This window comes from Silurus meridionalis, chromosome 5, assembly GCF_014805685.1.
Source record: "Silurus meridionalis isolate SWU-2019-XX chromosome 5, ASM1480568v1, whole genome shotgun sequence".
NCBI lineage: Eukaryota > Metazoa > Chordata > Actinopteri > Siluriformes > Siluridae > Silurus > Silurus meridionalis.
Window position 1 is genome coordinate 10058041 of NC_060888.1, and position 13102 is coordinate 10071142.

The 13102-nt window shown below is 36.4% G+C and overlaps 1 protein-coding gene across 1 annotated transcript; it reads left to right on the top strand.

Moving 5' to 3' along the window:
* Positions 1 to 2485: 2485 nt before the first annotated feature.
* On the top strand, positions 2486 to 8422 carry lpar4 (lysophosphatidic acid receptor 4). Its single transcript, XM_046848750.1, has 2 exons — positions 2486 to 2730; positions 6930 to 8422. Exon 2 carries the CDS (start codon positions 7095 to 7097, stop codon positions 8154 to 8156), a length of 1062 nt encoding a protein of 353 aa, XP_046704706.1. The 5' UTR covers positions 2486 to 2730; positions 6930 to 7094; the 3' UTR covers positions 8157 to 8422.
* Positions 8423 to 13102: the final 4680 nt, after the last annotated feature.

A 13102-nucleotide genomic window follows, 5' to 3' on the forward strand; every position in this document is an offset into this window, starting at 1 on the left:
GGAGATGTTGTCTGATACGACTGCTGCTCCAACTATGCTGGGGTGCAGGACATCAGGATGGAAAGACCTAGGATGCTCCGAGAAAAGATTCAGAATATCAACAAAGAGAAGTTTGTGTTCTCGACACCATGACTGTAGCCATTCATTTAGTGCAAATATTCTACTGAACAATACATTACTTTGAAAAATTATTATTTTTTTGTACTCATATGTGACTCATTGTAAACACTTAGGCAGAGGTTATAGTTTATTTTTCACCACAGTCACTTAACCTGGACACATTTAGCCCTATGAAATATCGAGACTATTACACAGGTCACATGTTTCATCTAAGTTTCTTATAAACATGGGAAGTATAAAAATAAGTTTCTATCATCCTTTTTCATTATTTTCCTTAATACAGTAATATTAACTAATAAGGACTGCTAAGGAAACTTAAATGCTAAATCAATGTGGATATTATATAAAACATCATTGTGTTCCATTACTGTGCTCTTTTTTTATATATGAAAGGAAGAATAATTGTGCTCATAGGTCATGTATCCTCGTTTTTTCAGGGAACATGCACAATAGAGTGCTTAATAAGATACTGTCTATTCTTTTCAAGTGATAAGAATAGGCATGAAGAATAGCTGTGATGGGCACAAATGCAATTTTAAAATGACTTCTCTTGATAAAGTGCCTAAAAAATAACCTATAAATTTAGACAAAGTATTACTGGAAGAAAGAGGGCAAAACCTGTTCTATGATAGCAATGCCCCTGTGCACAAAATGAGCTCCATTGAGATGTGGTTTGCTAAGGTTGGAGTAGAAGAACCTTAGTGTTATTCAGAGCTGTAACTTCAACCCTCATGGACCCTGAAGGCTATTTGTAAATTTTTTATACAGCATGATATACATCTCTGTGTACTACCGACAGTCAAGCAAATCTGATTTATAATTTGGAATATAATTTGCCATGAAACAACAAGACACAGAGGACAGCCATGACGGAAGGTTCTGTTTTCAGACTGGGGATGTAGGTGAGTGGAGAGCAGGATGTCCTGTGGTCCCCAGCACTATTGTGCAGAAACTCTGCTTGCATTAGACCTGGGCTCAAGGACAACATTCCCTCTGTCACTGAGCTCCCCATTATTGCTATTACTACACACTCACACACACACACACACACACACACACACACACACACACACACACACACACACACACACACTATCCCAGACCCATGCTGGCTGTCATACAATGGGTACGTCTCCAAAAACACCCTTTAGAAGTCTATATAAAGAGCGCTTAGTTTTACTACAGAATTACCACAGTGTAATGGGAGGTTTTAATCAGCTATTTTGGGACAGTTTTGTCACACCTAGTATAAGACTTGGGTCTTAAAATACCTCAGCATTGCATCAGAGGAAACACAGTCTAGTGTTTGTTGACTAAGATTAGTTTATTATTCAATGGTTTTTAAAAGAACAGCACAATAATCCATTAGATGTTTGTTCCAGTAGTATAACTGATGTAAGAGCTTAGACATATGGATATATGTATGAGCATTAATATAGACCTTGCTATGGGGATTCAAGCCCATTTTAAGGATAAGCTCAGATGTCATATGATCTAAATTTTGTTGTTCCTACATAACCTTCACAAATAGTCTTCACAAAGCTTGCTTTGTGTACATGGACAATGTCATACTGTACTGTACATACTGTAATGTCAATGTAAGATGCTTGAGTCTCTTAAATCCACTCAGGAGAAATCTTAGTATTAAGGCTTGATCTGAATAATTGTCTGCTTCCAATTTTGTTTGCAACAGTTTTGAGATGACCCACACATTGTTATGATGATCAGGTGTTTATACTTTATAGTGCAGTTTAATCATTATGGTGTTCTTGATATTTTGACCCCATACCAAATGTCCAGAGATTTTCACACTTTTTCAGCCAGTGACCATTTAACTGATTGAAAAATATTTCATATTTTCATGAACGTCGAATATTCATCGAACTAATAAACATCTAATTAAAATGTTAGGCACATTAATTCATTCATATATTTTTTAAGTACTCGTGCTCTTCAGGGTTGCAGTAGATCTGGATCCTATCCTTCATGCTTCTTCCACAATTGAAGGCAGTTCACTGTCCTACTCCTGGGAGGATATGACATGGGGAGAAGATACTTTTTTGAATAAAAAATGATAGAATAATTTATAGTGATAGATGAACACGCTCATTGCATACTAATACGCTGTAGTGTTTGATATTAAGTGAATTGACTAATTTGGAGCCTCCTGTTTGATTCCACTGATTTAAGCCCCTCCCTCTTTTTTCTAACCACAGCGGTGAAATCCTAAATCCTTCTCTGCTCCCTATATATGTGCACTACTCAGTCTCAAAATAAATAGTTCTTACGTCATAAATTGCGCACTATATGTCTAATAGCGAGCGATTTGGTATTCAGCTGAAGGTCCTATTGTCTCGTTTCCTGTGGTTGTTCACTTGTCCACTTGACTCCGCTTGGCTCAGAGCAGCTTCACACACACACACACACACACGCAGGAGCAAAGTAACGGTTTATCGCAGCTCACTGATCCTCATGCTTGAGCATTCACACCGAAATAACTCTGCATAAAGTTTTGTACATTCTTAAAAGTTTTAATCGAATCCCTTTTTTTTTCAATCAAGATCTCACTTTTTTGAACAACTTGAGCAACATGGACCATCTGGAGCCGAAGTAAGTGCACCCTTCCATTCTTCCATACTCACATGCTGAACTGCCTCCTTATGTGCTGTACTTAATACACTTTATTAGGCTTTTAGTAAACACTTAAAAAATGCAAAAATATACATAAATAAATCAAATCCTCTAGGGGTATCTTTTTTCACATTTCTATATTTCTTTATCTATCTATCTATCTATCTATCTATCTATCTATCTATCTATCTATCTATCTATCTGTCTGTCTGTCTGTCTGTCTGTCTGTCTGTCTGTCTGTCTGTCTGTCTGCACTGCAGGCATCTTTATTCGTAAAAGATGAGATTGGTGTTTATAAACTAAAATATAGCTGAATCATTGAAATGCCATCAAAACTGCCTCAAAAACAACTGTGCAACATTATAGACTAAAAAGTTGCATGGGTTTACATAATAATAATAATAAATAAGCTGTAATAGATTATAGTTTTGCAATGTTCAATTTTTCAGCTGAATTGGTGATTAGACACAGATTACTTTTCTCACATTCATTTTCTAAACCATTCGCAAATCTACACTTTATGTATTCTAATAATAAACAATCTTCACGTAAAGTTTAATAATGACAGACTTAATTAACAAAATATGTTGTAATTTAATGAACAAAACACATTCTTTTTTATGTATTTAGGAAAGAGGTATCTAGATCAAGCTCTTTTTCTTCCATGGGAGATTTATTAGGATGAGGATGTTTGAGGGTGGTTGTGACAGTGTTTTGTGCTTCCTCAGTATCATGAAGAGCTAAAGAGAGGCCGGTGAAGGAATGAATGTTTACAGCTGCTATAACCTTAGTGATAACAGGAAATAACTTGTTTTACGGATCTCAAATGCAGCTAATGCATGGATAAAAGTGGGACACGTTTAATGTTAGTATGCTTCAGTGGTGTTAGAGGAATAATCAATACCACATTATCATTGATTATTTTTCTGTCACATTGCTGTATATAGGAACACTGTCATCAAAATATTGTTTGATAGTCATGTGTCATGTGAGTAAAATTGTGATTGATATAATTTTTATTGTGGTAAAGCTGTTAATAAAGACAAGATTTCGAACAGAGACATACTAATATCAGACACGTTTCATTACTACCTGTGAGCTGTTTCATCAGCTAACATTTCTTTCATTTAATATTATATTATATTATATTATATTATATTATATATTATATTATATTATATTATATTATAACAGTCAAATTGATGTTAGGAGTGTAATGCAAGCACATGATTTAGTATACAGTATTATTTCTCATCTAAATGAATGTGACAGTTGAATGTGACGGGTAGACTTTAAAAGAAAATAGGTAAGCTAGATAAGTTGTGCTAAATGTTAGACATTTACATGTCTGTGGAGAAAGCGTGAAGCAGATGATGTGTGAAAAGTTCCACGAGCAAATGGTCTAAGCTCGAAAGCTGTCGGCTGCCAGTGAGTGACTAAATTGGAAGTGTTTTGTGGAGGCTGTACCAACACACTGACTGTATTGTATAAAGCTGTGCAGTACAGTACAGGCTTTGTAAGGGGCATGTGAGAACCGAGGAAAGATGTCATATCTCAGCTGAACATGACAGACTGTATGTACATTTTAATATGATCATAAAAATTTTTTGAACATGATTTGCCATATTTCCATTTGCCATATTAACATTCACAACCTATATGGTGGAAGAAGCTTATAATCATCCTACAAATCCACAATAAAAAGAACATTGATGTGTAATACAACAATATTCTGCTCACAATGGATTTCCGGTAGATACTTTATAAAGATAATAATAATAATAATGATGATGATAATAATAATCTTTATCATCATCATGATTCATGTATTGCTTTAATATGTTAAAACACTAACTGGACTATATTATATGATGTAGTCAAATTTGCTTGAGAATATTTATTGAGAGTGTTTATGCTTTATATATTTTCATACAAACCTGTTTGCTTTACTTGGTTCATTATCTGATACATTTCTCTAAACATAAAAAAGTAAACATATTTTTTCCATTATCTCAATAATCATTAAACCATTTAAACCATTTAAAAACAGTAGTTTAAGTTCTAAATGTGAGCACTGACTAATGTTATAGTGTACAGTTCAATAGGAAATGTTTAGTCAGGCAAACTACATCCTTCCTGAGTCAGAACCCAGTGTTGAGGTAATTTATCAGTTTATGTGCTACTTATTTTAGCGGCTTGATGCTGCTACTGGTTCAACTCCTAGACAATCAGTATGAAAGATAATGTCCAACTTGACCCTGTGAGGGAACCTGCATCACCAAAGGTGTAGTCAATTTGATTTCATTTATACAAATATATAGATGTAGACACAGATGTAGCAGGTTTTTGGATTAGCAAATTATTTATTTCTAATATACATTTCTGCAGTAAGTTGGTTGGTATGTCTTGTTATCTCCATAGACCACTTGCGTGTTACTCTACAAGCTTACTTTGATACTTAACAATTTAACTTTTTGACAAAATATTTGGCTCAGATTATTGATCAAATCATAGCGATGTTCTATTTCTTAGCTAGGTACAATATTTATTGGCAAGCCCCATGTACCGTAACTTAATGTATATACAAAAATCCAGGGCTAAAGCCATTCAAACAGACAATGTAACAGACCTTCGTAACAATATTTTTAATGTCTGTTATGTGAGTAAAATAGTTTGTAACATGACAACTGTAGACAGAAAATAATAGAAAAAGTTTCAAGTTGCATTGAAATAGCTTATGTTTTGAATTATCAGAGGGTTAACTCTAGTTTCCAGATAATTTTGGACAGTATTAGCTGAGAGAGTGGCAGACAGATGGTTGTGTCCTATTAGCTTGTGGGAAGGCATTGTAGACTTATCTTTAGAGGAGGCAGTATAACTGTAAGAAGGACTTGTTAGCAAATGTATTTATATATAGCATTTCCTAAAGCACAACTTAAAATAACTGCTCTTTTAATAAGAAGCAAAAAAATAAAAGCTGGCCTTATTCTAATTGCAGAGGCCGTACTGAATCACAGCTTCCGTAAATCACAACTACCATGTTGTAATTTTGAAGTTGTAGTAAGAAACTTTTCATTCCCCAGAACATCTTAATAAGCAATAAACCTCCAGACTAGTAAATGAATACAAAAATGTCTTTTTTTGTGCTGACAATATTTAAAGTTCCCAAATTAAAATAAATGTTGTAAATGGTACAGTGTATGTGGTGTTGTGTACAGTGAACAGCTTGAAGCCACAATAAATATTTGGTAATGATGTGTCTTAGGTAGTTGCCTTGTTTCTTCATCACAGTCAGTTGACTCTGTACTGTCAGTGGAAAACTGTTGACAGTTTTGTGCCATGAAGGCAGATCTCTGAGGAAGTAACCTCCCATAGCCAGACATGCTAAAAGAGTTTAGTCATTTGGATGCTAAACAAATTCAACACTTTTGACTCCAGGAAAAGTCGTCATAAAAAAAGGCCTGTGCAAAGCTACCACAAGTTCCTGTTAAAAGCCTAACTGTAATGCCATAACAGTACCAATACTTGTGTGTCTTTTACAACTTTGTAGAAGTCGATTAAAAAAATATATATATTAGTATCACTTAGCTTATTAGCAATTATTATAGAAACATTTGTAGTACAGAAACAAATGACATTTCCGCAGCTTCAGGGTATGGAATTCCTGTAGTTAATTGGTTGCTAATAACCTAACAATGCAGCATTCCAGTGCTCTTTTGTTATGGGAGAAAAAGTTCTAGTTTCTTATTAGAACATTCAGTAAAAAAATATGAATAGTGTCCAAAGTTATATAAGCTTCTACTTCATTATCAGTATAAACTGTCCCCCATTCTGGAGAGCCACAGTTCTACATTGATTTACATTATATAGTTTTTAAACACACAAAATTCCAACTTAATCTGCTTTAGTTATCTGTGGGTTAAATTGGGTTTAAGTGAAGTGAATTTTTTTTTTATCTCTGCAGTGTTTCTGTCTTAAAGCTCTTAACCTCAAGTCTGTGTAATTTTTTTTTTATTTCTGCTTTGAATAATTCCTTGAAAGCAATTGTTAGTAACAGTTTGGACACTGTGCATTAGTTAACAATTCTGTAAATGGGGAAAACATGGACATTCACAGATGGTCAAAAATGCTGATTTTTAGCATAATATACTAAATTTCCTTTTTGTTTCTTCCTACAGAAAACAGAAACTGACCATCTATGTGCACGAAGGATGATAATATCTCCTTTGAGAAGCATTCAGAGTTGTCGATGATGGGCTGGGAAGTGCAGTGCAGTGAATGCACTTTCTGACAGCTGGGAATTCGCCAGAAGAAAAACTCCCCCGCTGTCCACTGATGCCACAATGGCGAGTCTGGCTCTTAACGAGACTGGGCTAGAGGACTGCGGCATCGACGACTCCTTCAAGTACAACTTGTACGGAGTGGTGTACAGCATCGCCTTTGTGTTGGGCCTCACCACCAACTGTGCTTCACTTTTTGTTTTCTGCTGTCGTATGAAGATACGTAATGAGACCACTCTCTTCATGACCAACCTGGCATTATCAGACTTGATATTTGTATTTACTCTGCCTTTTAAAATCTATTACAACATCAGGCGCCACTGGCCGTTTGGCGACGGGCTGTGCAAGATCTCTGGAGGAGCCTTTATTACCAACATCTACGGTAGCATGCTTTTCCTCACCTGCATCAGCGTGGACCGCTTCCTGGCCATAGTTTACCCATTTCGATCACGCTCCATCCGCACTCGTCGCAACGCCGCCATTGTATGTGCTCTGATCTGGTTGTTGATCCTGGGTGGAGGCATGTCTGTGACCTTCTTTTCTGCAACCAACCAGGCCAAAACCATCACCACGTGCTTCGAGGGCTTCTCGCAGAAAACCTGGAAGACATACCTGTCCAAGATTACTATCTTCATAGAGGTAGTTGGTTTCCTCATACCGTTGCTCATCAACCTGGCCTGTTCCTCCATGGTGCTACGAACACTGCGTAAGCCAGCTACACTCTGCCAAATTGGCACCAACAAGACACGTGTGTTGCGCATGATTGTGGTGCATTTAGCCATCTTTATTGTCTGTTTTGTGCCGTATAACTCGGTTCTTTTTGTTTACGCTATGGTTCGCACCCAAGCCTTTTCGAGCTGCTGGCTTGAACGTTTAGCTCGAACTCTTTATCCTATAACGCTCTGTGTGGCCACACTCAACTGTTGTTTCGATCCAGTGGTATACTACTTCACATCAGAGTCTTTTAAGAAGTCTCTGACCACAGGGAAATGTCAAGCTAAGCAGGAGAGCACACCGCGCACTGAAGGGCCTGTCTCTAGCAAAGACAACACGGAGACTGAAAAAGAAGAAACTAATAGAGTTTCCAGCAATGGAAAAGAACGGTTTACAGAGACTCAGTTTTGAGTGGGCATTATATACAACAGCACCACTCTCCACATTAAAGAGGAGCTTTGCCAAGTCTTTACCAAGGACTTAGCGCTAAGATTTTGCTCAGCCAGAGGAAATGTTTGAAACTTTCTGACCGAAGCCTTCATCCACTCAGGCTGAACCCTTATAAATATCAATATTTAAATTTTGCTATAAAGGTCCAACACTGTTTTATGTCTCTCAGTTTATGGGAACAGCATATGTCAAATAAAGTGGCTCCACACAAACAGTGGCAAATGGGATATTACTGATTTTTGTTGTTGTTGATTAGCAAAGCGACATACAATTCTAATTGTTTAAAATATAACCAAGCCTATTCAGGTTTTCTACACCTGAAGACTGTTTAATTTTGTTTTACAAAATGAATTAGCACTCCTAATTTAACTGATAGACATGTACACATAAACACTGTGCCACTGTTAACCGCTAACGATTGGTGTGCACCTACATGCACTGATGCACTGAAGTCATGTTGCTTATTTTTATATTATGATATGTTTTTTTTGTATGAAAGATAGGATTGAAGAACTATCAGCTCCTAACAAACAGCACTTTTCCATGTGGGATTTCTGAATGTGTTTTTACTGTAGGTGCAGGTTATCAGGCCATTAAAATTTCTATGTGTGATACTTCTGTCTTATCATTCAGTCACGGACCAAACAAACAACAATAAGATTGAACATGTTCATTATTTGTAATTCTAAATTCCTGATTTAAGAAGAACTGAACTGAGCCAAACAACTGTGATTTAGCACAGCAGCTGCAAAAGGGGCCCACTGCTTTTTTTTGTTATCCGTATACGAACTGGCTTCCAGGCTCAACCCCACCCCCCCAGTGTGAGCTGATCGAGGGCAAAGCTGGGCAAAAAACATAAGAGTTAAAGGTTTCAGAGTGAAAAGTCCCAGGAGTGAGGACCAAATCACAAAATCTACAGTACTTACGCAAGTGTATATTAAAGATGTTTTTTGTATGGTAAAAAAAACAGGCTTTCTATAAAGGAAAGGGGTCAATTCTGAAGTTCAGTAAATGCTTATTAAGCAATGGGTTAGGATTGCCTTAGGATTAGTCATGTTGAGGTTCAGGGAGCTGCCTTAATTCTCTTAATCGTGTTGTTATGGGTGCTTTCAAGCACGTACCCTCCACTAGATTAGAATGCGTTCTCCAACTGAATTATTATTTATTGAACCAGAGCCAAAGCCCACATGAAAACACCAGGAGGACTGCAAGCGTTGTGGATAAGCATGCAAGCATTTGAGATCACTGAGTAAAGAAAAGTTATGTATTGAAGGCTGAAAAAGGGAAAATAGATTTACAGAAATGTAAAATAGAGTGCTGACAATATTAGTATCAGTGTTGTGTTGAAAATTCTTTTTCTTACATTTTAATGAAAGAATGCTGCTGTTATATTATAAGAGGATATACACATCCGTAAAATGTGTAGTATGTGTACCAGAAGCTATTTAAAAAGTATATTTTGGTCGGCTCCAAGACTATACAGTTTCGTTCTTCATATCTATTTATTTTGAAAATTTTCTATGGATATTAAACTAGAAGTGTTCTGAATAATTTGTCATTTTAATTGATTATTTTCTTTAATGTTGCTTTTACAATTATAACCAATAATGTCATTGAAACCATTACAAAATTTGACTAATAAGACTTTGACCAGTATTGGTCAAGAGCACTGTAGTATGATTCTTATTTTTTGCAAAGCATTTCTCGTTTTTGTCTCGCTTATTAATATACATGACCATTTCTAGTAACAAGTCACACAGCAACTTGTATGGCAGTGTTTGAAAGGAGTTTCCATTTTAAGTGCTTTGTAACCATCAGATGTATACGTTTCCCGACATGGGAAAGTCACATTGGATGTACTTGGTAACATGATAAGCTACACTATTTGGTCTTATTAACACATCATTAAATGCAGACGCTAAATGACAATGTAATCATCTGCGAAATTGCTGTGACATAAGATAAATTACATTTATGGGAAAATGATGATCTTTGGCATAGTAATGTGTCATACATTGTTGATTTGAACAGCTGATTGTCGTAATTTATACCTTTCTTAGATGACTAACATCAAGATATTATATCCTGACCTCCAACATTTCATTCTTGATCTTCTTTATTCCATTATAGACTCTATACCATGACCAAGTTATCTGTTGCATTCCTAGAGTGTGTTAAAGGGCATAATCATTGCTTCATTTTCTCTGAGCTTGGGTAGAGTCACATGAGTATAGTACTTAGTGAAAATGGATAAACTCTCCTAAGCTTATCCAGAAGAAAACACTCACATCCCACCCAGCGTTTAATGTGATCTGTCGGTCTCTTTTGAAGCAGGTACTCCAATATGTAGAAAAATGTGATTATTGGATTGTCTGCTTAAATTAAACTATACTAAACAGGAACAAACCTGATATGAATTTAATTCAACTGAATTTGTATAGCTTGTTTGGTCATCACCACAAAGCAGATGTAGAGAAATAAATAGATACATTTATATAAATGAATAACATTTACACTACAACTTTATCTGTAATGAGTAAGGCTGAGGCAACCACATCAGTTGTTTGAGTGATACACACATCTGCATGTGCATTGCTATATTACAAAAATGCTAAAGAGATTTGTTTGTGTGTAGAAATGCTGGAAATATGAGCTTTATAGGAGGAAATTCAGCAACTTTTAAATGCAGCCAGTGAGATACTGGAGTAACAGTAACTTTTTGGGTTCCTGGGAATGTGCGAGGGACAGATGTTAAAAGGAAACCAGAGGATAAGTGGCTTGGCGCACACCCCCTCTCTCTGAACCTGGCTATGTGAGAGTAGGTCTGTGCGAAATTATTTAGGATGTGGAACTCAAAGAAACACCATACATAATCTACAGTATGGGTTCTAGGTTTACAACCGATTTTTGCTAGCACACAGAATGGGTCTATTTTAAAACACATTGACAATCACTCTACTTTTTCAGAACTGAAAGATTACTGACATGTGTTTGGTGCATATATGTTTTTAGTTCAAATAAATTGGTACAGGTTTATTCCTATATTCACTATACACCCAATTTTTGGAGGGACACCTGACCAATCATTTGCTTTTAAGATCCCATTTCAGATATAGTCCCGGTTTAGAAATTCCCCCACTGTGGGACGAATATATCTTATCTTTTGTCATTATAATAATCTCCACTTTACATAGAAGTCTTTCTAACAGATTTTGGCATGAGGTTTTGGGGATTTCTGTACTTTCAGCTGCAAGAGCATTTGTGATATCAGTTCTTTATGTGTACACTTTTTTCCCGATGAGCAAGCCGGTGGCATCTGAGGCAAGAACAAAACTCCCCAAGATGGCATAAGGAAGAAACCTTGAGAGGAACCAGACTCAAGAGAGAGCCCATCCTCATCTGGGTGGCACTGACTGTCTATTTATTACAGCTAAATGATGTTGAGGTGTGCAGTGATGGTGATCATATGCAAACTGTAATCCTGTGATAGTGTAGTAGACTGTTAGCATTAACCACAGTCCAAATCCAAATCCTTAAAGCTCCTGTTCTTACTCCGAAATTTCATGGATCTTCAGGCGTTGATGAGAAACCACCCCCAACTGCACAGAGTGGCATCCAATCAAAGAAAACACCATCCAGGGTGAAGTGGGCAGATACAAGGAGAGGACTGGGCAGGAACACTGGTCACTGGAACCTCACGAGCATGTTTAACGAGAGAGAGAGAGAGAGAGAGAGAGAAAGACTTTAGCGGGGTGACTTTAGAAGTTAAAAAAAAAGGAAGCAAGTAACGAAATACATTTACTTAATTACTGTCCACCTCTGTTTAAACCACATATTTTAAACTTCCATTTTCAGCTTGTATTTGTGCTTCTAAAACCTTTTTTACTTCCCCAGTTCCCTCTAGTGGTGAGATCCGGTATTCTAACAGAAAGTGTTTTATAACGGCTCTTTCATCAGTACTGTAGGTGGCGGTGTTTTCCAACAATCTATACAACTTACGTTTCCTATTCTTAGGATTCTTACGACACGATTGTGCGCACGATTGGTTCACATTTGTTCAGAATAGAAAGAACTACTGATTGAGGAAGCTCAGATACTTTGATGTATGCAACAGGATGTTATATATATATTTATATATATATATATATGTGTGTGTGTGTGTGTGTGTGTGTGTGTGTGTGTGTGTGTGTGTTCACAAACTTTCAAATGTTACTGTAGACAGACAGACAGACAGACAGACAGACAGACAGACAGACAGACGACAGACAGACAGACAGACAGACAGACAGACAGACAGACAGACAGACAGACAGACAGACAGACAGACAGATAGATAGATAGATAGATAGATAGATAGATAGATAGATAGATAGATAGATAGATCCAAACATTCCAAACATTTGAACAGCACTTCAGATAGATTAGACAGACAGACAGAGCAGAGATAAACAAACTCATGTTATGTATGTGCAGACAACTTACAGAAGCATTTAAACACAGATGTACCTGCAAGCAACCACATATTTGGTTAGTAGGTCAAAGAGAAGAATAAGATTCTGCATTCAGTGAACTATGAGAAATGTGTTCTGTTACAGGAAATGTGTATAAGTTTATACCATAGCAAAGTGCTTTTAAAACTGTGCAAGCTGAAACCAACTGATATAAAAATTTCACACGTTGTTGTGAAGGAAAGTCATTTACATAAAGCTTGATCATAGGCAAAAATATTCCCTTTTCTTTTTCTAATTGTACAAAAATGCTAATGATTTTCACCACATCCATATTAAACAAGCATAACTGTAAAGTCTAAATAGTTTGTGATTTAATCTAACATTGTCATGTTAGAAATGCAGAAGTACTGGGCAAATGTGTAAGAGGTTACAATACACAAATACGTAGGCATGAAA